This window comes from Felis catus, chromosome D2 (assembly GCF_018350175.1).
Source record: "Felis catus isolate Fca126 chromosome D2, F.catus_Fca126_mat1.0, whole genome shotgun sequence".
Classification (NCBI taxonomy): Eukaryota; Metazoa; Chordata; class Mammalia; order Carnivora; family Felidae; genus Felis; species Felis catus.
The window spans coordinates 54772276-54795207 of NC_058378.1; the positions used below are offsets into that span (position 1 = coordinate 54772276).

Genomic DNA, 22932 nt, shown 5'->3' on the forward strand with positions numbered 1-22932 from the left:
ACATGAGACCGTCCGTGCTAGCCAGCTGGCCTCCTGACACTCCGTGACACAGAGGGAACCCCATCCAAGTTTACTCTCCATCCTTCTATTTTTGAATCCTTTTAACACTTGAGAGAGAGAGAGAGAGAGAGAGACAGAGACAGAGACAGAGAACAACAGAACAGGCAGGCAGGCTGTGTTTAGCCCCCAAACTGCTTGCAGAGCCCGAAAGCTTGGGAGTCAATACAATTTCTTTGGCACCTTGTGAAAGATATAAACATTCCAAAACTCACCATGTTGTTAGTCTATGGATCCCACACTCCAGCATACTTACATATTACCAGAAAAGAGAGAGGGGGACAGAGAGGACTGTGCCGAGGTGTTTAGAGAGAAGAATTCGGGATTCAAGCTGCAGCGGTGTAGACGAGGAAAGGGAGGGGAGGGCAGCCCAGAAAACAAGGGAGCTGCTTTGCAGGAGTTTCGAAAGAGATGGTGTAGAAGACACACACACATGTCTAATTCCTTGCCTTGGCTGGATAACACGGCTGCAAAAGGTAAGGTTCTTTTCTCTTCCGGTTTTCGGGAGCAGAGGAAAGCTGGGGGCCTAGCACAGGTGGTCTCACCGCGTCCGGGAACGGAGGCCGAGTGCACAGGGAAGGACTCTCGCCCCGGATGGTGGCATCTTTACGGATGTCAAAGAATAGCTTGGAAGGGCCAGGAGGAGCAGAGGGTGGCTTTCCCGTGCCGGCCGCGTGGGAGACAAGGCTGGGAGCCTGTGCGCGAGCGCCTGCAGCTTCCAAGGGAGTGCCCGTGGCTGGGTCAGGTGCAACACAAGAGGAGCTTTGCGCTGCCACCCGGCAAATGTTATTGGATAAACAAGGTACATATAAGCTGCTGACCTTTTTATTCCCAACTGCCTTATGACGTGGGTTAGAGCTCACATTCTCACTGTAAACCGTCCTGGTGGCCACACAGTGGTGCCGGGGTTGGGAGGAAGCACTGGGGAACGTGGAACCAGGAAGCAAGGGCCCAGGACGCACCACGCCTTTGGCAGCGGATCTGGCTGCCAGGGAGATGGAGACGGGCTGGGGTCGTGAGGGGCTCTGTTGGCTGGGGGTGCTGAGGGGGACGTAAGGCTTGGGTGAGCTCAGGTAGAGGGAGTCCTTGGAGGTACTGTGGATGGTGGGGGGCTGCCATGCAAAGCGGTCCCCTTTAGGGAGAGGAGGCCGAAGGGGAGAGAGAACCTTCAGCATGATTTTCAAGAGAAAGTATCAAAATGGGGAACAAAGAAAGAAAGAGGATGGGAAATGGAAAGAAGGATGACCATTAGAAATAGCATAACATGATCTGAAGAAAAACAATTCTTGACATGTCTTTAAGCAAACCCTGAGCTTAGAGTCCTCATGATCCCTACATTTCTCCTCTGGGTAAAGTCAAGGACTAAATCATACTCACCTGGACAGGCAGGCCTGCTTCTCTTATATCTCAGCCCAGGAGCGGCCACGTGCTAAGCCACTTTGACAGCCATCCTTGGCTGACCGCGCCCCTTGTTAGCCCTCCGGACTGAAGGGTGCCCGCGGGCTCACGGCCAGGGCAAGAAGCCCCAGAGCCCCCACACCTTTCCTCAAAGATCTTTCTCTCCATGCCCTTAGCTCTAAAAGTTTAAGTTCACTGAAACACTCGAATGTCTTTCATTCTCTTCCCTTAGGAAATAGGGAATTGGAAGAATCATCCTTATTTGTGTTCACAGGAGACAGATGTCTTAATTGAATCACTGAGATTTAGTGCTCAATTCCATAAGCATAACCAATTAAAGCTCACCAAGAAGAGAATGCTCAGGATTTAGAATCCACATGTGCTCTTTTCTCAGAGGAAACAATCTGATGGAACTAATTATTAGAAGGAAGACAGGCATGAGATTAAAAGCATGTAGTCTCCCATTTTTGATGCACACAGAACAAAGGGACCAGGCAATGAAGCACTTGATTTGCCTAATGAGTTGGACTGTGCCTGGTTCCTCAAATTCCAGCCCCTTCCCCACTCCCATCCAGCCCACCACCGGGCACAGACAATCCCACAGTGGGTGCCCAGCCTCACACTCCTGGCTTAAGCCCAAAGCTCTGGTTCCAGGCTGAGAGGAAGGTATAGGTCACATCTCATTCCCTTTCCCTCAATACAGCTCCTAGCTCCTCCTTGGGTCTCAGTGGGGCAGAGGAAATGGAGTAAATCTCCAGAATGACCCTCATGTCAATGAGAACCATCTGGCAATCAGTGGAAATTAGACCATAAAATGAGGAAAGTTTATTTTCCTTGTGTTATGGATTAAATGTGTATGTCCCCCAAAGTTCATATAATGAACCCATAGCCCCAAGTGATGGTGTTTGGAAGTGGAGTGAGTAGGAGAAGAGATGGGGTTATGAAGGTGGGGTCCCCATGATGGGGTCAGTGTCCTTATAAAAAGAGACTAGAGTTCACTCTTGCCCCACCAGGTTAGGACACAGCGAGAAGGTGGCTGTCTATGTGCGAGGAAGAGAGCTCTAACTAGGAACCACATCAGCTGGCACCTTGGTTTTGGACTTCCCAGCCTCAAGATCTGTGAGAAATAAATATCTGTTGTCTAAGACACCTGATTATGGGATTTTGTTACAGCAGCCTAAGCTAAGACACCTAGATTTTCCTCACGGGTTCCTATCTTCAAAGACAGTCCAGTACTAGAAAGCCGGAACATCATCTAAATTGCACCGGTGAAGTATAGTAAGTTTGGTCAATACTTAGCAAATGGGTTATGACCAAAAGCTGGGAGAGTGCAAGGGTGTGGGTCTATCTGGGGGTTGTTTTTTATTTTTTGTGGAGTGCAGGTAGCAAGGGGAAGGGATACTAACAAGGGTGACTAGGTAAGAAATCAAGTTTTTTGAGTCTGGATTAGAAGATCAACCCCAGAAACAGTAAGCAACTCATAACAAACTCAGTTTTCAAGCTACAGATAACCTGGATTGAGGAGAAACAATTTGGATATCCTAGGTTAACTTGATGCCTATCCTTTCCATAGGGTGCCCAAGACAGTGCCAGTGGAATGAGGCCATGTGGACCAGTCAAAAATACAAAATGAATGACCCCTCTTCAGTAGTTAGCAGGAGTAAAACCCTCCAGTTGGGACATACTTGGTTCCAGTGAACTTACACCGGAGGTTGGGGAGGTTGGGGCATGTTTCAAACTGAACACTGCTCTTTACAAATAAAGCACTTGAACCATCACACACCAAAGGGACTGGGGGTGAGTGGAGTGGTAGTTGTCAGGGAGAGAAGCAAAAGCCAATTTTGACTTCAGCTCAGAGTTACTTTTACTTTGAGCTCCAGTGTCCCACATGTGATTCTTCTTGTCCAAAGATAGAAGTAGGTTTCAGTGAGTTTTTAACTTAATCTGCTTTTGGCCATATAAGGTGCCAGGGCTGCATGACATCAGGCACAAGGCTTCCCAGGGCTTTGACCCTGTAGAGAAGATGCCTCCCCAGAGTGTTGACAGTTCACCCTGAGCCAAAGGCCTTCCTGTCCCAAAGAAGGAGGGAGATAGGCATTGTCATTTTACATGGAAGGAACTACTTTCTGATTTATTGTAAACACTGTACGAACTACAGAGGCAGCTTCCATTCCTGCCTAGCTGGCTACTAATGAAATTCCCTTCATCCCTGTAGAAGGTGGGGGCAGTGAAGAAATGGAGCTGCTTGAAGAATCAGATATGTTCCTAGCATATACAGTTCCAGAAACTGCCCATTTCCGCCTCCACTGAAGACCACCGTGATGATGCTGTCAGAGGGAGGGGAGCCCGGGTTCCTCGTTACGAGAGGTGAGGAGAGCAGCAGGTCCAGGACAGCAGAAAGAAAGGCAGCATCTGGGAGCACCAGAAAACAGGATTCCCCTCTGGCCCCGGGGTCTCCCGGACCCCAACTCATTCCTTATAAGGAGATGCCAGGCCTGTGGGGCTCTAAGAGGTGTCTTCATCTGAAACTAAGCCGGGGCAGTCCCCAGCCCAGCCCAACTTGGTTCTGTCTAAGCCAGCATAGTACTTACAGGTCTGGCAATGGCTCTATGGACAAGAAGTCATTCTTGCATTCAGAAAACAAATCCAAGAAATAATGTATGACCTAAAGGTTCTTGAAAGTTGGGTGGCCAAATGTACACTGAATATACAGAACAAAACCTCTGTATCAGCAATTTGCCAGGTTCTCTTTAAGACACCCCAGTTAAAAAAAAAATTCTTGGAGAGTGACAAATAAGAAAATATGCTATCTGTAGGCGATATGATAGGAAATTCACCATTATGATAAATTTCACCCTTATAAACTCCTTGAGGGCAATGTTTAACATCTTGATCTGAACACAGTGAGTGCTCAGTAAAGCTGTAGTAAATAAATGTATTTAAGAGGAATTTTTATTTACTTCATGTTCTCAAAATTATCTCTTCAGAAGAGCTAAGAAGCCAAAGGAAGGAGAGAGTTAGCCTTTGAACTATGTCACTGATAGGGGAGGAAGATGTGCTTCCACATTTGCCTTGAATTAATCAGCACCATCTCCTAACTCAGAGCCAGCTCTATTCACGCCTGAGACTGCAGAGACAGAAGCCTGTCTCTGAGAGACAGGCAGCGCACTCACACACTGGGGAAGGTCTTGGAAATGGAACATCGATGGCAAGTCATTTACTGGACAGCTGTGTCCTATGAGGGCATCATGAGGCACACCTGCAGCTCGGGTTCTAGCCAGTGGCCTTGTGTGCACGTGGCTGTGCCTACGGGAGGCGAGCATGGCGGGAAGGTTTAGCGGGGCTGCTCAGCGACACCTCTAAACCCGGAAAGCCAGGGTCTGCAGAGAGGAAGGAAGATGTCCTCTCTGACTTGGTTCCATTTCAGGGGCCAGTGCAACTTTATGCCCTCAGGAGCAAGAGGATCATCAGACAAGTGGGGTGGGATCCGGGGCGGCATTTGGAATGCCCAGGCTCCTGGTGAATTCTGGGAGCACCTTCGCGCAAGGCAGACCCAGGGACGGGAAACACATGGGGAACATATTCCCACCACATTTTTTGGAGCACTACAGTGTCCTTTAAGAGAAAGGATGGCTCCATCCCACGGATGTTACTCCTCTGTAAAAAACACTCTTCACTAAACTAAACTAAAATAGGATCTATTCTTTCATCAAAATGGCAGAGTAGTGACAGGGAGAGGAAGGAAGAAAGATCAGGAAAACAACTTAGGGGAAAGACTTAAGGCAAAATGATCCCTTCTCCAAGTTGTGCGGGGCCTGGGGCGGGGGTTGGTGTGTTCTTTAGCAGATCGGCACGAGGCAGTTGAGGCTGTGCTGTTCCGGCCATTCAGACGTCCGTCTGCCTGCTCTGGGCCACTGGGTTTGGGGCTGGCCACAGCTACCCAATCGTGATCTGTAAGCCTAGAGTTGCTGGAACTCTTACAGCAAATAAATGCAAAAAACACAAGAGCGTACTCTTTGATTCCAGAGTTTTTAACCCACCAGGCTCAGACTCTTCCCCCCCTTACTCAGGGCTAAATGCATTCCCTCTTTCAGAACATTTCCACATACATTTCAAACCTAGAAACATTGGGCTCACACTTCCTATCCCCTGGTATAGATCATCCTCATCCTCTGCTGTCCTTGAGCCCCAACTTTTCTCTATCTCTGGTCCTTGCAGAACTTTTCCACAGTTAGCCAAAAGTGTGGCTCAGATCCCAGTCCGTTATTCAACTGGGCAAGCAGGAAGTCATGAGCGCAGGCTAAAAGACTCAAGAACAGGTGCCACTCACCAGTCCCCACCCCACCCGTGGGCACAGGCCTACCTGGGGCTTGTCGGAAGAAAGGTTGGGATGCACACTTCTGTAGCCCTTGGCAGCAAGTGAGGAGGGCTGGGCGTTTCCATTGGCATCAGCATTGGAAGAGAGCCTCCACTCATCTGAGAGATGGGGGGAAAAAAGAAAGAAACCCCTCACTCACAGGGAACACTCCCCGGTTCCCCTTTCATATAAGTCCCTGGTGGAAGACAGGGGCAGAAAGAATGCAAGAGAAACCATACCTGCTGAGGGATTCTCTGAGTCCAGAACTACGTGTGGTGCAGAAAGGATGAAAACAAGAGAAAGGGGCAAACAGAAATGGTTACACTCGCAGGAAACAAGCATGTACTGCAGAGAAAGAGGAAAACCCAGCACCCCGTGGCCTGACACAAAATGCCCTCAGTCACGATGGCCTAATTACCATAGGAACCCACTCTAAACCATGATGTGCTCACAGGCGCTGACCTTTGAAAACACAAGGCTCACATTCACAGTAATGAAGAAACAATTGTTCCTTGACATTCTTATTTTACAGACAAAAAGGCAACAGAACTCTCCCCTGCCCTGTCCCTAGTAACTCCCATTCCCCTTCTCCATCCCTGATGTGGGCTCTGAATGACCTCTCCTCATTAGCAGGCTGGGCTTAATTAACTGACTCCAGAGAGGGAGAAGTAGATAAGCACTTTTTCTGTGGCTACTGGCAGCGGGGCTAGGGGGAAAGCGTGATTTAAGCCCAGAGGTATCTGCTGTGATAAGGACTTTTTTTTTTTCCTCCTCTGCCTGCTTTCCTTCTTTCCATTTAAATGAGCCACATAAACATTTCAAAATCTAATCACCCTGAGTTTTCATCACGTGACAAGCCACCCATGTCCCCTTGTGGCTGGCTACCACCCTGACCTCAACTCAAATCCTGGATCCACCACCAATGGGCTCTGTGACCCTGAGCAAGTTCTAAGCCTATTTTCCCATCTGAAAAGTGGGGATAATGATATGCTTGCTTCCTAAGTGTTGCTATAAGGATTAAATGACATAATGCAGGAGAAATGCTTAGCACAGTGCCTGCCAGGGCTCAGTAAATGTTTGCTAGCTATCATCATCACCTTCCGCATCACCTCGTCTCTATGCTCTGCCCTCCACCTAGCCCGGAGGTCAGCAACCTTTTTCTATCAAGGGCCAGACAGTAAATATTTTAGGGATTGCGGGCCATATGGTCTCAGTCGCAGCTATTCAACCCTGCTATCCTAGCACAAAAGTGGCCACAGATAACATGTACATGAATGAGTATGGATGTATTCCAAAGAACTTTTATTTGTGGACACTGAAATTTGAATTTCATAGAATTTTCACATGCATATAATACTATTCCTCTTGTGCTTTCCTTTGAACCATTTTCCCATTGTACTATTTTTTGTACAAAAATAGGCATGGACCAGATGTGGCCTGCAGGCCATAGTGTGCCAACCCCCTGAACTAGCCAAACCCTTAACTCCTTCTTCATGTCCTGCCTACTCTTTTTTTTTAATAACTTTTAAAAATTTATTTTTTGAGAGAGAGCACGAGCGGGGGAGGGGCAGGGAAGGAGATACAGAATCTGAAGCAGGCTCCAGGCTCTGAGCTGTTGGCACAGAGCCCGACGCAGGGCTTGAGCCCACAAGCTGTGAGATCATGACCTGAGCCGAAGTCGGATGCTCAACCCACTGAACCACCCAGGCGCCCCGTGTCCTGCCTACTCTTCTCTTACCCTCTAGCGGTATTAATACAGCAGCTGTCACAACCCAAGCCCCACCTCAAGGACTAGAGGTGGGCTTTCCAGATGTTGAGTGGAGATTTACCAGTGTTACTGAACACCATCGAAGGGCCAGACACCGTTAGTCACTTTTGTCCTATCTAGTACTTCATTTAGTGTACACGACAAGTCTGTGAGGTGGGTGATCACTCTACTTCACGGACGAGGACAAGAGAGGCCAGCTTGCCCCACATCACACAGCTTGGAAATGCAAAGCAGCCAGCCTGGGTATCCCGAAGCTAGTGCAGCACTCTGCCCACCACCCACAGCCACCAACCCCCCCCCCCCAACCACCTACATTCCAGGGAGGAGGTGGGAGAAAAGGTGTGGGAACAAAAGGCAAAGCATCAGGTAAAGGTTTCGAATGGTTTGCACCCCTGCACAGCAGTTCAACTGCAGTAGAATCACCCGCATGCTTGTTAGCACAGACTGGAGGGCCCGACCCCCAGCGCTTCTGACTCAGTGGATGGGAGGTGAAGCCTTACATTTCTACCATGTTTCCCAGGTGATGCTGAGGCTGCCGGTCCACAGTCCATACTTTGAAAACCACGATACAAGGAACATTTGAAACACATCGTTTTTCTGGAAAACTGTTTCCCATTAACTGTTAACTATTTTGTACCCATTTTTGCTTTCTTTTCCCCTCTAAAATAGAGGGTTTTTTAAGTTTATTATTGAGAGACAGAGAGAAAGAGAATGGGGAAGGGGCAGAGACAGAGGGAGAGAATCCTAAGCAGGCTCCAACCTCAGCATGGAGCCTGATGCAGGGCTTGAGCTCATGAACTGTAGATGTGACCTGAACCAAAATGCTTAACGGACTGAGCCACCCAGGGGCCCCCCAAACAGAGGTTTTTATAACGTTTCTGTCATGTATTCTTTTAGTGGGTTGCTGGGTACATTTCTGCTACTCCCTTATGCATAATTCACAGGTATTTGAATTCTCTTCCCAACCACATAGCTGGGGAATTTATAGGATTTGAGTTTTATGCACATTATTGCAATGTTCTGGCTTCTGTGACCAAGGGCAGGCTGCCAATCACTCTGAACTTTCTTTTTCTCGTCTATAAAACAGGATCCTTACTCCATGGACACCACAGGGTTGCTGAAGATCCAGAGATCAAGCATATGAAGGATCCTAAAAGTGACCATTTTTAACACTCACTGTTGCATCCATCCAGATTCCTGGCCCAGAGATTTATTTGCACATGGCAGGCCCTCAAGCACGAAGTAACACAATATGATAATGGTTCCCCCCAACCCTGTATCCATCAACTTATACTGTCCCACCTTCCTAAGTTATTTCTAGCCCACCTTTGTCGAGCCATTCTGTCAAATGTACATTTGCACATGTGCAAATGTAGATTTGCACATACACTGAATATCAATAGGTTCTGAGTGAGGGGCTATCTGATGAAGGACGTGAGCTTTCTACACGGACATGGGGGCACATTACTTTGCCTGCTCTTTTGTTCTTGGTTGAGTTGCTTCTATTCAGGTGACACTGACAAGCAGATGCGTCATGGACAGCGGAGATGAGTCTGTCCCTCCAAAGCACTAGTCGTAAGGGGACTATCATTTTGGCATCCGACCATCTAGCTGGAGTCCTTGCTAACTGCACATCCCACAGCACAGGACAGCCTCATCTGTGAAATGAAGTATTATCTACCTCTTTTGAGTCATGAGGACTTAATGGAAATACCTGGCAGAAAGTATGTGCTTATTAGTAAAACTGGAATCTAAAACGTAAGGGAAAAAAGTTTCCCCACACATAGAAATGAGAGTTGTTGACATCTGCCATCTGATAAACAGCTTTGAGAAGGTAATATCCATGGAAATCAACCCACTTTTTCTTCTCATTTCAAGTCACAAAAACTGTTCCCCTCACCTTGCCCCAGAAAAGGCAATTTCCAGGACCTCTCTAGGCATTCCTCTCTTCCTCACTAAAGGAAGGCTGAATTTCCAATGTATGTCATCCTCTGTTACCTAGTCTTCTGAACCTTGAAGGTCGGCACCAGCCCACAGCCATTTGTATCCAAGTGCGGCAGATGAAATTTTATATACATAACCATCAATTATTAGCTCGTGGTTGAGGAGACTGTCAAAATGCTTCTTTCAATAAATGTTACCTCAGAGCCCCTGAGCGGGGAGGAGGGCTTAGGAAAGTTGGATTCTAGGTAGGTTTTGCCGCCCTGCTGAGACCGAGCCTTTCCAGGAGAAGTACAGTTTATTTTGTCTTATCTTTTCCTCTATCTGTTTTTTATACATAATCTTTGCTGGCCTGTGGCCACAACCTCTTGATATTTTCTTTTATCTCATTCTGTGCTAATTTCATTTTGGTCTGCTCTGAAGCTGTTCTGCTGATCAGTTCTTAGGATCTCAGGATAACTTTTACCAAGTCAGATTCGATGTATTCTAGGAGGGTATCCCAAGAATTGTCACCAGTGGATCTAATAGTGTTCCAAATCTCATTTATGTTTATTTCTTTATTCCAGCTGTGTGGTAAATAATTTAACCTTACCCAGAAAGAGATCTGGCCTTTGCCATCTGCCTTCTGGGAATTAATCTCTGAATCCATAATGTCATCCCAATGGGAGCATCTTTGTGCCAGATCAATAATGTGATTCAGCGTGGGGACTTTGAGCCATCAAGAGCTCACCCTCGGGCTGGAGAGTGAGACTGGCCACATGAGCAGTGGATAAAAACTCTGGGCACAACAGCTCAGGAGAACTTCCTGATTGACAGTTCCCTGAACATACTGTCACACCTCAATCCACACTCTGAACTGCAAATTTCCAAATGTCTTTTAGAAACTTCTTTCTAGAGGTCCTGTCCTTGCCCCAATTAACAAAACGTAGGGCTTGAACTGAATTTTGGCTTGTGGGTCAGAACACGGGGATTGATGGTCTTTAGGCTACATCAGACAGGAACTAATGCATCCTGACTCCCTAGGAGAGGTCAACAAAAGTCTCTGTGCTTGCTTCTTCCCTAGAGCTCACTTTGGACTTCTTCTCTTGGCTGATATTAATCTGTATCCTCTCCCTGTAATCCACCATAACCGTGAGTATATGAGTATAACAGCTTTCAATGAGTTGAGTCCTAGCAAAATATGAAACCTGAGGGTACTTTTTGGAATCCCTTCAATGAGCATTTGGTGTCAGAAATCACGGTGTTCTCTGGTGGAGTCTTTTCCTTCCAACTTCTTTGTTTGGCCCTAATTCTTGTACGGGCATGCATAGAAGAGGACTCTAACTCACTTTAACGGTCTTTAGCAGTCTTTAACTGCTTCCACGTCAATTTTCTCATGATATCTTTTTGCTACTGCCATTTCTGGAGCACAAACACAAGAGTCAAACCAGAGGAAATGAGTTGATTTACGCCCAAAGCTAATGTGGTAGTCAAGAATCAGGCAGGAAAGACTGGAGGCAACCGGCACAGAATTAACAAAATGTAGGGGTTGAACTGGATTTTGGCTTGTGGGTCAGAACATAGGGATTGATGGCCTTCTGGCTACACCAGACAGGAAGCTTGGTATCGCACTCACCGGTTCATCAGGCTCCCTGTCTCTTCTGGAGTAACACTCTGACCTGGGGACACAGGTGTAGACTCCCTGAACCAACCAGGTCAATACCCAGACCTGGCCAGGCAATGATGGCCAGGCAAGGAAGCAGGGATAAGGTAATACCTCTCCCAGAGTCAGGGAGTCAGCACTAAAATTATTGCAGTTCTTTCTAGAAGGTTCTGATCCAAAAACCTAGGTCCACATTCACAGATTATGAGGCTGGTCAGGAAGCCACGGTTGACAATCCAGAGTCGAGCTACCTCTTGAGGACAGGAGTCTGGAGGGTGGGTTTAAACCGGGCAACTCCTAGGACTCTACCACTCTCCACCTCAGACAGCACCTCCATCCTCCCAATCTTGGATGCACACGGCTCCTAAACCCACACTCTGAACTCCAAGTTCCCAAATATCTTTTAGAAACTCCTTCCTAGAGGTCCTGCCCTTTCCCCAAAACTTAGTATGTCAAACTGTGGAATTCAACATCCCTTTCTCTCCCTTCATAAAGCCACTGCTTCCATGAGCACCTCAGCCATCCTCCTAGTCAACCAGGGGAGGCACTTCCTTCTCAGCAGGTTCACATCTCCAAGCTCCTCAAACACACTATACCAAGCCCTGCCACTTCACTCTTCCACATGCACTTTCCCCCTGGCCCTGGTTCTTCACTCCCGCTGCCCTCAAGGCCACCAACTGCAATTACTGGAAGGCTGTGACAGGCCTCCGGATGTGCATAACTAGGATGGTTGTCATCAAAGAGCACCTGTTGTGTGTCTGGCTCATGCTAGATCTTGGTGTGAAAGAGCTCACTGAATCCCAGCAACTCTACCAGGTCATCCCCATTTTATAGATGAGGAAACTGAAGCTCGCCAAGGCTGAATGAGTTGCCCACATCACAAAGATGGTAAGTGGCAGAGCTGAGCCTCAACAGAGGGCTGTGTCACTGCAGAACTAGACCAGGTCTCATAGGCTGAGGGAGCTGAAGCAAGGACTGGAAACAGGAGCCACCTCTGAAATGCGGGTGTCAAAGGGTCACGTAAGGAAAGAAACCAGGACACAGGTGCTGGGCAGTAGCACAAGACTGGAGCTTCCAGTCTGGGCAAATGATCAGCAACTTGTAGATATACAGGGATGGAAGGAGGTGGTGAAGCCAGGGAGTGGGCAGAGAAAGGCAGACAGAGCAGCTGGGGCACAGATGCTGGCCCTGGTGATAAGGGAGGGAGCTGGACGCTACTGGACATCAGCTATCTGTGAAGGCACTGCGAGCAGGAAGCACGCCCTGTCGTTGGCAAGAGACACTCGCTGCCTCATATGTGCGCTGCTGGTCCGGGCTGAACGTGGCTGCCTGCAGATGGTGCAGAAAATGGTTTGCCTGAGGCTTGTCGAGGCCCATGGACTCCCAGGCCCTATGACAGGACTAGAGGCCGCTGCGGGGTAGGCAGGTCATCAGCCAGAGGCCCAAGCGGAGGGAGCAGGCAGGGATGAGGGGAGGGCTGAGGAGCCGCCTGGACACAGCCAGTCAAGAGTCCGCAGGATGCTGGTCCGTGAGCAGTACAGTAAGAGGAAAGGTCTCCAGCTGGGAGGTCCCATCCTTGGAGTCACATCCCTTTTTAACCTCACCCCAGTGTTAACTCATCCCAGCCTCTTTGGTACTTACTCTTCCCCTTACTCAAACCCAGCTTCTTCCTTCCACCCCAAACTGCCCTGGTGTGTAATCTCGAATCTGACCTCAGTGAATGGGATTCTGTTTGTGTCAGGTTAATCCCCAAACTTCCCAAGGTCACAGAGCATTTTGGAGCTAGGAAGCTTGGAAAGCAGCTTGCACAGGTCCCTCATACTTTACATGGTCTTCAAAGGTGTGGCTTCCCCAGTCGGAAAGCGCAGAAGTGGACTAGCGGCCCACGCCAGACTCCTCTGTTGCAGCAAAAGGACTTCTGTCCTCACCTAATGCACCTAGAATTACTCTCCTTTTCCTTCCCTTCTCCCCATTTCTCGCCACAGTTCCCAGTGACTACTTAGTGCCTGGCACATAGATGATGCTAACTAAATGTCTGTTGGCTTAGAGCCAATGAACTCCACTTACCAGGAGGAAAATAATCTACTAAAACTGATTTTTACCTTGGAAGTGTGCACGACTGGGCTATCCCCTAATTCTTCAATGTATTTGCGTTTTCAAACAAGATCTTTTTTCACCCAAGTGAGTTGTCAGAATTCGTAGGATATAGAATTATTTGGGGACTAGAGAGCTTCTTAAAGTGCTCAAATCACTGCACAGCACTGTAAGCCCAAGCCCAAGACTACTGGGCGAAAGAGTAGCAGGTGTTCTATGTTAGTGCCACTCTATAACCACCAGGGGGAGCTCAAGGACCCTCTCCTCCTCCCATTCGCTCTACCTTTTACCACCAGAGAAAGGGCCCTGAGCTTGATAAGGTCATTTTATTGGGCCATGAGCTGTAGGTATGGTCTTTTTCTTTAAATTATCCCTTAGGATTGTCTCTTCCTCAAACATCCTTGGGAGCTAGATCTTCCCAGTTAGGCCTGGAGAGGCTGGATTAAGCTAGCCTTAGGAAGGAATTATTTTGTCTTCATTGCTTGGCCCTACCTTCTCAGGTATGGGTTCAGGAATATGAGGCCAAGAAGCTGCTTTCAACCAATAGTGCTGGCAGCCACTTATGCCTGCCCTGAGACCAGGGAAAAAGAAGCCCTCCACAGGGAGGCAACATTATCAGAACAGGGTTTGTGCTCAAACCCTAGCCTGGCCTAGTCCTTGGCGCTGGTTATAGGTGGCTGGGACAGGAAGTCAGTTTCCTGGGCATGACCCGGGATGCTGGGCACCAACCATCCCCATCCTACAGAATTCCATCTCATCACAACACACTGCTCCCCACTGCACCAAAAAGTTTGTGTGTCCCACTTCCTTTTGTCTCCAGTCCCAAGGAAGTGGACATTATCCTAATTCCTTTACTCCCTTCATTTCCATCCAGAAAGGAAGAAATCCCCTTTCCCTACAGCAGTAGCTTTCAAATGTGGTCCTTGGAGCAGCAGCAGCAGCATGACCAGGAACTTGTCAGAAATGTAAACCCTCCAACCCCACCTCAAACCTACAAGTGGGAATCATAAATCCTAAAGCTCTGACAGCACCCTGTCATTTTACTCCAGTGATTCTGATGCAGCTCCAATGTGAGAACCAGTGCCATGTGGAGGGCAGGGGGCCACAAAGCCAGCTGTCCCTGTGAAACCTCAGTGTTTCTCAGTGCCCAGAACACTTTGTGGGGTGGGGGTGGGGGGTGAGTGGGGAGGGGCCCTCTGGAGCACCCTCTCTAGAGAGGTCAAAATAATCACAATCATAACCTACGAATAGCAGCTAAGGGCTTGTTCCCTGTCACTAGGCAGTGCAAAAACTTTACATCCTCCACGCTCACAGGAATGCTATGAGGCAGGTGCAATTACCAAGCCCATTCTACAGATGAGATCACTAGGGTTGAGACAGTGAAATGTCCCGTTCACAGTTGCACAGCCACAGGTGGTAGAATGCCGATCTATTGGGTTCCCAGGTCCCAGTTCTCAACACCACTCTCTAGACACCCTGAACAATGGATCAGATGGGAGGTGGGCTGCATATGGGAGCTTCTTTTGTTTCCCTTGGCTCCTAGTGTGCAGGGGCCTCGGAATTGCTCTTCTGTTCCTGCTGCTTTGGCTGCCAGGTCACCCCCACCAGGCTTGAGCCCTGCCCCACCGTTTTCCTGGGAGCCTGGCCAGTCAGGCACCTGCACTTCTCAGTCCCCCCTTGGCTTCTCCCCTCCTACTGCCCCAGCCCTGCCTGGCCAGTTACACCCAGCTCTCAAAAGCGGGGATGGCCTTGCAAAACCTCCCCTCTACCCCATCTCACCACTCCCTCCCATGCCCCTAAGCCACCTCTGTCCTCTGCAGAGCCATCGGCTCCCTAATGAGGTTTCTCCTCATCTCTGGTCAAAAGCTAACAAAGTGGTGGCCGCTGCTATGCGTCTGCCTGAAGCAAGTGAATACCCATTAGTTCAGGGCACTGATCACCACCCACCACACGTGGAGTGAGGTGTTGACCGTTCTAGGGACCCCTGGGAGAGTTAGGAGGCAGCAGATGAATTCGTACCTTTCTGAGCAAAAGCAGGAGGGCCTCCCTCCCTCCCAGTATGACTTTGAACAGCTACCCCCAGCACAGGGGTCACACACCTGGTTTGCTTTCATGTTGTGGGGTTTCCTGAGGGCTTGTGGGGCTGCTGCTTGGGACTTCCCTGTAGGAAGACGAGGCCCGGAGAGTCACCGCTCCCTTCCCAGTGCAGATTTTCGTTGGATCCATGTCTGAAAAGGAAAGGCACAAAAGAGAAGCCTGAATCCAAGGCTCCTGAAGGATTAAAGCCAGTAGTCAGCTAGCAACTCATTACAGCCAGAGAATGAGATGAACCTGCTTATAGCCATGGAAAGCCTGATGGTCAGTGTGGTGGTCAATGAAAATTAATTTGTGGGTGGAGGAGAAAGACGAATCCCATTTTCGGAGGTTTACCACACGTCATGAGGTTCGGGGAAAATGGAGGCAACAATGAGTTCTGTGTAAGTTATAATTATCAGCTGAAAACATTTCAAAATGAATGCAGGTTAATTCCTTTTATTAGATGAGGCTTGGGCTGGTGAGCAGACTTCTGACCAATTAGTAAGGCACAATTCAAGCAAGAGCTGATGAGAGATTTCTCAAGCTTCCAGACCATTCTTCTTACAAAAGAGCAAGCTGGAAACGTTGGGAATCAAGTTGTTCTGGGGAGAATCACTGCTCCCTGCAGTTCCCCATTGGAAAAAGAAAAAGGAAAAGGAAAAGAAAATCTTCTATCAGCAAGTCAAGACCCTTGAAATGATGACAGGATATGCTGCCTGTGGAGAAAGATCATGGGTAAGAGCCTCACATTCCAAACTTCATGAATTCACACCAAAGAAAACGACAAGAAGCGCTAAATCCTTCAGTGAATGTGTTCACCGCACCCCCCACTGAGCCTTCCCTGGGTCCCGACCTCTCCTACAGTTCACAATGGCCTAACAGCAGACCCAGGCCACCTTTCAAAATTCCATTGAGAAGGATTTTAAAACAGACCTCAGAAGATCTGGATGTCCATCCCTAGGAAAACCAGTGATGGGGAGGCCAGAAACTGACGTAGATCAATCACACAGTGCTAGAAAGCACGTGTTTCCTTCTGTGCAGCTAGAGCTGAACTGAATTCCACAGTTCATTTTTTCAAATTGCTCACAGCACGGCCTGGACCTCTGACCTAAAATTGTCAAGACTGCGATTACGTGGTAAGGCTGAAGGTGGGTGATGGGCAGCATGTAGGCTCAGACATCCACCCCACCCCATTCCCGTGCCAGGGCAGGGAGAAGCCTCTTTCCTCCTTCTTTCCAAGTCCAGCAGCCTCTTTCCAACAGCTCAGATGAACGACCACTGCGTGACAGGAGAGAGCAGACAGGAGAGAGCCCCGTCAGCACCTCTTCCCAGTGAGAGTGAAGCACAAAAACACAAAGTATGGCAGAGCAGGTGGCAGCCTTGGGGAGCATGCGACTTGTCCAACCCTGTCAAGAGGATAAGTGACTGATGTCGCAAAACTACTGGGAAAACTGATTCCTGGTCTTTTCAAAAAGGATGAGCAGCAAACTGACAAATCCAGCCATCCTAGGTTCCCAGGTCCATAACCAGATCTGCCCAACTCCCGAAAGCCCCACTGGGATAAAGCGCCACCTCAGCCTCACTTGTCCCGTTTGGCACAGAAGGAAGCTACGTGCCAGAGCAGAGAGCTGAAGGGCACCCTCTCCTTGGAGAGGAGGTGCAGTCGGGGGTTGAGGAGGAAAATGGCCCAGCAAGCCTCACAGGGGTGCATCTAGGTTAGGTATCTAAGGCAGCTGCTTCAAGTTCAGCCCAACTCAGAGGTTCCTTCTGGGGATACATTCATTCTCAGGGAGACTGAAGTTTTAAATAAAATACTGGGAGCTGGAAGCCCCTCTGCAAAGCCACGTGCCTCATGTACCTCCATGTATCACATACCTCATGTACCAAAGACCCAGGGCAGAGTAAATGATTAGCCTCTGGACTGACCCTTCTACTAAAGAGAGGAGGGGCAAGGCACCTATCAGTTCTTCTCCAGACTTGCTGGCTCACAGACACACACACACACCCACCCACACACACCCACCCACACACACACACACACACACACACACACACACACACGAAGAAAGGAAACCAGCCAAGGATGTGAGAGGGAATAAGGATTAAGCCTTTGAGTCTTTGTTAGAAGGAAAGAAAGGAAAAACATGCATGATAAGCTAATAAAAGGAAGAAAGAGAGAGAGAGAGAGAGAGAGAGAGAGAGAGAGAGAGAGAGAAAGAAAGAAAGAAAGAAAGAAAGAAAGAAAGAAAGAAAGAAAGAAAGAAACCAACCCAAGAAAAGATACCTGGAGGGAGTACCAGGCCTGAAGAGCTTTTCACTGTCTTCACGGGAATTATTTTAACAGCAGAAATAGAGCGTGCACGTAAAGGGTCGGCAGTTGCTGAAAACACAAAAGGGTAAATGGTGTATCCAGAAAGAACATTTGGGAAACACTCAGGCAGTTGAGGAACTGGGCAGGGACAATAGGAGGAAGTCGCCCACACGAAAAGAACAATATGAAGAGCAGTAGATGCGGTAATTTAAAATAACCTGCTTTCCCTCTCCAGGGTTCCATGCCAATATGGCAGAACCCTCCCACCGTCACCCATATGCAGTTGGTCAGTGTTCATCTGTGCCTCGTGCCACAGCAGGAATGTGCCAAGGCTCTGGACAAAGAGATTTCCAGACACACAGATGGCCTGGCACACAGAGGAAGGGAGAGCACCCAGCGTCCAAGGGCCCCTGGGAGAATAATGCCGGGGTGTCTGTGCTGGGGGCAGGGCCGTGAGGAGGAGAGCTCTGGCTCAGGCCCCAGATGAGCGGAGGAGGGAAGGGAACAAGCTGCTGAGCTGCCTGGTCCTCTCAGACACTACAGCTGCTTCCCCACCATCACAACTTCCGGGGTCCTGTGTCTGCTCTCACAACCATGGTCCTCTGTCCCCGAGCAAATCAGAACCTCCATCTGTTGGGCAGCAGATGGTCTTGCTCAAACCGGCCTTTCCTGGACAAGAGGTTGCCAGGTGTCCAGTGCGTGCTCAAGGCTCTGGGAAGCACCCACGGACGCAGCCCAGGATCCTGACAGCCAGCATGTGGGTAAGAGAACTAGGATGGCTGCCTGGGATGTGGCCAGGGATGTGTCTTTATATCCTGGGTGCTCATACTTCTCCATCTGCAGGCTGCCCTGCACGCCGTGTCCCCAAATTCTGGAGTCTCGATGGTGGGCACATCCCCAAACCTTCCTCCTCACGATAAGCCTATTGGGGGGCCTCCCCTCACCCTCTCGCCCTAATGGCAGCAAACAGAGATGGGAGCTCACGTGTCATGGCACCAATGTCACCCCAAAGAGCAGCACTCCGAGGTCTTATGGCCCCAGATCTACATAATAACTGGGGGTGAGGCTGTTTGGGAAGCAAGATGGTCACTAGTGCATCAGTATCATGCAGGCGAGCCTGCCTGGGGACAGGAGGGATGTAGGCACCTCAACCTTGGAGAGTTCACCTGCCAGTCCATCATGCTGCTGCTTCATAAGGCGGTCACATAGCATACGGCCATCAACAACGAAGTAGATAATAGCAATATTACATGTATTAAGATGCTTTCACAGCAATCCTACTGCCTGCTCCTTATGACCACCTGGGATTTTTGTTACCATTTTCAGAGGAAAAAGCAAGAGGCTCGGAGCTGCTCAGAGTCATCCAGCTTTTAGGTGAAGAGGCTGGAGCTTAGATGTCCTGGCACCTGATTCAGTGACCTGTTCAGTTCCCCCAGGCCGCCATGATCACCTTCAGGTGACATCTGCTGCCTCCTTTCCAAATGAAGGTTGAGTCTTACTGAGTTGACAGTGGAATCCACCTGCCACCCTCTCCCACACCCCTGAAGTCTCCTCTACTGATGAATTCACGGGGATGGGGTTGGTGGCCCCACAGGTTTTCTAAGCATCAGGGCCCAACCCCTCCCCATGCTCACTGGATGCTTAAACACACCCCTGGAGCCATGCCACAGGCACTGCCCCTCAACGCTCCCAAGCATAACTTAGTAAGATTGTCCAAGGCCCTGAGAACATGGACCCACACCATGAGAGAGGGGTGGTCGGGGAGGGAAGCAGGGAGGCAAGGAGCACAGAGCAGCAGAGGAGATGACCCCCAAACCAACTGGGCCCCCCCATTCCCCATCTCCTCCTGTGGTCTATGCCTTCCCTTCCCGGCTGCTCCTCCTGACTTTACACTTTGCCTGGTCTCAAGAGGAATATTCGGCTGAACCAGAAGGAAATTACAAAGGCCAAACGTGTCACTTTCTGAAATTATTCTTTGAGAGATGGTGCATTTTGACTTGAATGCTCAATGATGGGACTTTTGCCCCCTCGCATTGATACCACAAAATGTATTGGGATGAGCACCGATGGAATCACTAAAACCCCGAATTTGAAGCAGGAATAAACACTGCATAACATCTAATTCCCTCATTTTCTAGATAAGGGCACTCACATCCATAAAGACGATGGACCTCCCGAGATGTCTGTCTGTGAGCAGCAGAAGCAAGGTACTTCACCACTCTGCTCACGACACACTGCAGAAGTGACATGGGAGCCTTGCTGCCTGGCTACTTGGGCAGCCACGTTGAGACACTGACCAGGAGAGACCACAGGGCAAACGGGACCTCAAAGGTCATCTTACCCATAATTCACACTTAAATCTTTTGTCCGAAAATGTTTAAAACCTGAAAACCGAAGATGCACAGGAAACTAATGCCACTGAAATAACTTATTTCAGCATTAGAGGGTCTTGCCTCAGGGTCAGGACTGTGAGCGTGTCACTATTTACTGTAGGTGAAGGTAAAATGCTGGGTGAGAGAGACTTCAGGCCGATAAATGCCATTCACACCAGGCGTGACACAGGCCTCAGTCGGTGTACTTGACCTGTTGTTACTCACATCTTATGAGTGGGGGACAGGTTTTAACATGTCACCTCACAGTGGAAAAGAGCGACCTTGGACCCACGAGATGCAAGAACATGCTCAAAGTTGGCGTGAGAAACAGGTCTTCAGTTCACGACCTGATTCGACCAGTGACTGCTCATGGCAGGCCAGTGGCCCAGGCCCAACATACTCTGCTCCATGTAGAACTGCTTTGTGGTACCAGCCGGGCTTCCCCTCAAGACCTTACCTTTGTCCTGCCCATTGCTGCCTGGCGCCAACCCGTTCACCACGGCTTTAGAAACACCAACATCACATTCTGAAAGAGACACAAAGAGCACAGGCTTGGGATTATGTGCCCCCAACATTTATTGAGTCCTGCTGATGTGACATATGCTGGGACAGGCAGGCTTTCTCAGGGCCTGAGGAGGGCCCCCTTGGGCACCACAGGAGAACTCTGAGCATGTGGTGTGGCTTGAACCAGGAGAGAACACAAAAGCTGTTTGGGGATGGGAAGATGACAAACTCTCCTGCCTCCCTGCTGTGGCTTCATTTCTGACATTAGAAAAAAAAAACAGAGTTTGGCGAGTTTTAACAAATGTATATAGGAGCACCTGGGTGGCTCAGTCAACAAGCATCCTACTCTTGGTTTCAGCTCAGGTCATGATCTCATGGTTTGTGAGTTTGAGTCCCATATCGGGTTCTGTGCTGACAGTGCAGAGCCTGCTGGGGATTCTCTCTCCCTCTCTCTCTGCCCCTCCCCCACTTGCTCTGTCTCTCTCAAAAATAAATAAATCTTTAAAAAGTAAAATAAAATAAATAAAATAAAATAATAAAATAAAATAAAATAAAATAAAATAAAATAAAATAAAATAAAATAAAATAAAAATATGCTTAACTCCCTCAAAATGGTATCTCCCGAATGACAAAAGCTTAGCTGCTCACTGGCAAGCCAACTCGAAGACTAGCTCAAACGCATCCCTGGGCATCCAGAGTGAGAGCTGTCAGCAGAGACCTCAGGTTCTTTGACACCTTCCTTCACCGGTCACCAAAGGCATGCTATCCCTCCCCTGCAATGTCTCTGGACACTGCCCCTCCTCACCTGCCCACTATCCCCCATTGAGGCTCTTGGGTTTCTGTCCCGGAGATGACACGGTTCCCCAACCACCGCGTCCCCACGCCCCACCTCCATTCTGTCCCTTCTCTATGCCCACTGCCAATCTACGTCTGGAAAGAACCGTCTAGCTCCTGATCTAACCATGGCCCTTTCCGGGTTAACCCTCAGAGCAGGGTGCAGGACAGATGAGCCTCAGGGTGCAGGACAGATGAAAGCAAAATGGCTCAATGCAATAGTATCTTCTTAAACCCCTCTACTGTAAGTAGAGGGTACTTCACCTCTGTTTTGAAAATGAAAATATTGGGATTTAGTCTGGGAATTCATTCATTTAAATTATTTCCATGAGGAAAAAGAATGTATTCCAAATTCCCCCAAATGCACAAATGATTGTTAAGAACCTAATTTTTTAGTAAGTTGGATGATGTGTACCTTGGCCTACCTGATTATATTTAAATTAACTGACCTTTCTGATAATTAAAAGCAAGCAAACACACAAGCCACAGTGGCCAGCAGCTACCTCAAGGGACAAAGCCTGGGCAGCTCAGCTTGGATTCTGGGCTCTCCAGCCACTGGTCCCAGCCTTTCCCTGCTGCATTTATTTCCCTCCTCAGCTGCCTGCCACCCCAGTCTCCTCACAACATCCCCCCCCTGCCCCCGCACCTCCCACCACCAGCATGTCAGATACTTCCTGACCGGCAAGGCCCACGCCAGGAATGCCTCCTCCTCTTTCCTTACCTTGGGGAAATCCCGTGCATCCTTGAGGCTCACCTCAAACGTCACTTCCTCTAGGTCAGCTAAGACGTTTCTGAGTTCTGCCCAGCTGGAGGCACTGAGAGACCCCAGCTACCCACTGGCAGCCTAAGCCCCCACCAAGTCCTCCCTTCCTGAATTGACAGAGGCAGGCCCAAGAAGGCAAGCAGGTGGGCAGACAGAACCCGCCACCCTGAGACCTGTGACCAGCGCGCTTGGAGTGACCCCACCCCCGCCCCCCGACAGCAAAGGAGCCACCAAGCCACAAATAGAATCATAACAGCTATGGCTTTTTATTTATTTTTGAATATATTTTTAAAGTTTATTTATTTATTTTGAGAGAGACAGAGACAGCACGAGTGGGGAATGGGCAGAGAGACAGGGAGAAAGAATCCCAAGCAGGGTCTGTATTGTCAGTGCAGAGCCCGATGTGGGGCCCAAAGCCAAGAAACCGTGAGATCATGATCTGAGCCAAAACCAAGAGTCAGACACTTAACCGACAGGGCCACCCAGGTGTTCCTTTAATATTTCTGAGAGAGAGAGAGAGAGAGAGAGAGAGAGAGAGAGAAAGAGAGAGAGAGAGAGAGAGAGAGGGAGAGGGAGGGAGGGAGGGAGAGAATGCACATAAGCAAGAGGCAGAGAAGAACGGACACAGAGGGTCCAAAGCGGGCTCTGCACTGACAGCAGAGAGCCTGATGTGGGGCTCAAACTCATGAACTGCGAGATCATGACCTGAGCTGAAGTCAGACGTTTAACCAACTGAGCCACCCAGGCACCCCAGCTATGGCTTTTTAAATATCTATTTGCTTGGATCTGAGGTTCCACGCTAAGCATTCCATAAT

General features: G+C 49.0%; 1 protein-coding gene and 1 long non-coding RNA gene across 50 annotated transcripts in view; one reads left to right on the forward strand and one right to left on the reverse strand.

The window, feature by feature from the left end:
* The window catches only part of SORBS1 (sorbin and SH3 domain containing 1), a 231596-nt gene that overhangs the window by 92370 nt on the left and 116294 nt on the right, over positions 1-22932 (reverse strand). For 20 of the 48 annotated variants that reach the window (XM_023240763.2, XM_023240762.2, XM_045040460.1 and 17 more), the window contains exons 4-8: positions 20474-20542; positions 17618-17713; positions 15357-15485; positions 6052-6078; positions 5819-5931 (exon numbers count right to left, since the gene is read on the reverse strand). In XM_023240763.2, the coding sequence (XP_023096531.2) occupies positions 5819-5931; positions 6052-6078; positions 15357-15485; positions 17618-17713; positions 20474-20542 (434 nt within the window). Of the gene's footprint in view, positions 1-506; positions 1224-5818; positions 5932-6051; positions 6079-15356; positions 15486-17617; positions 17714-20473; positions 20543-22932 lie in introns of all 48 variants that reach the window. The other 28 variants (XM_023240761.2, XM_045040462.1, XM_023240765.2 and 25 more) reach the window with 4 other exon arrangements.
* On the forward strand, positions 401-4404 carry LOC109492602. Of its 2 annotated transcripts, XR_006587187.1 has the most exons (3): positions 401-533; positions 2469-2733; positions 3029-4404. It is a non-coding gene; the product is annotated as an uncharacterized LOC109492602 (long non-coding RNA). The 2 variants fall into 2 exon arrangements; XR_002736886.2 differs by having other exon boundaries at positions 2469-4404.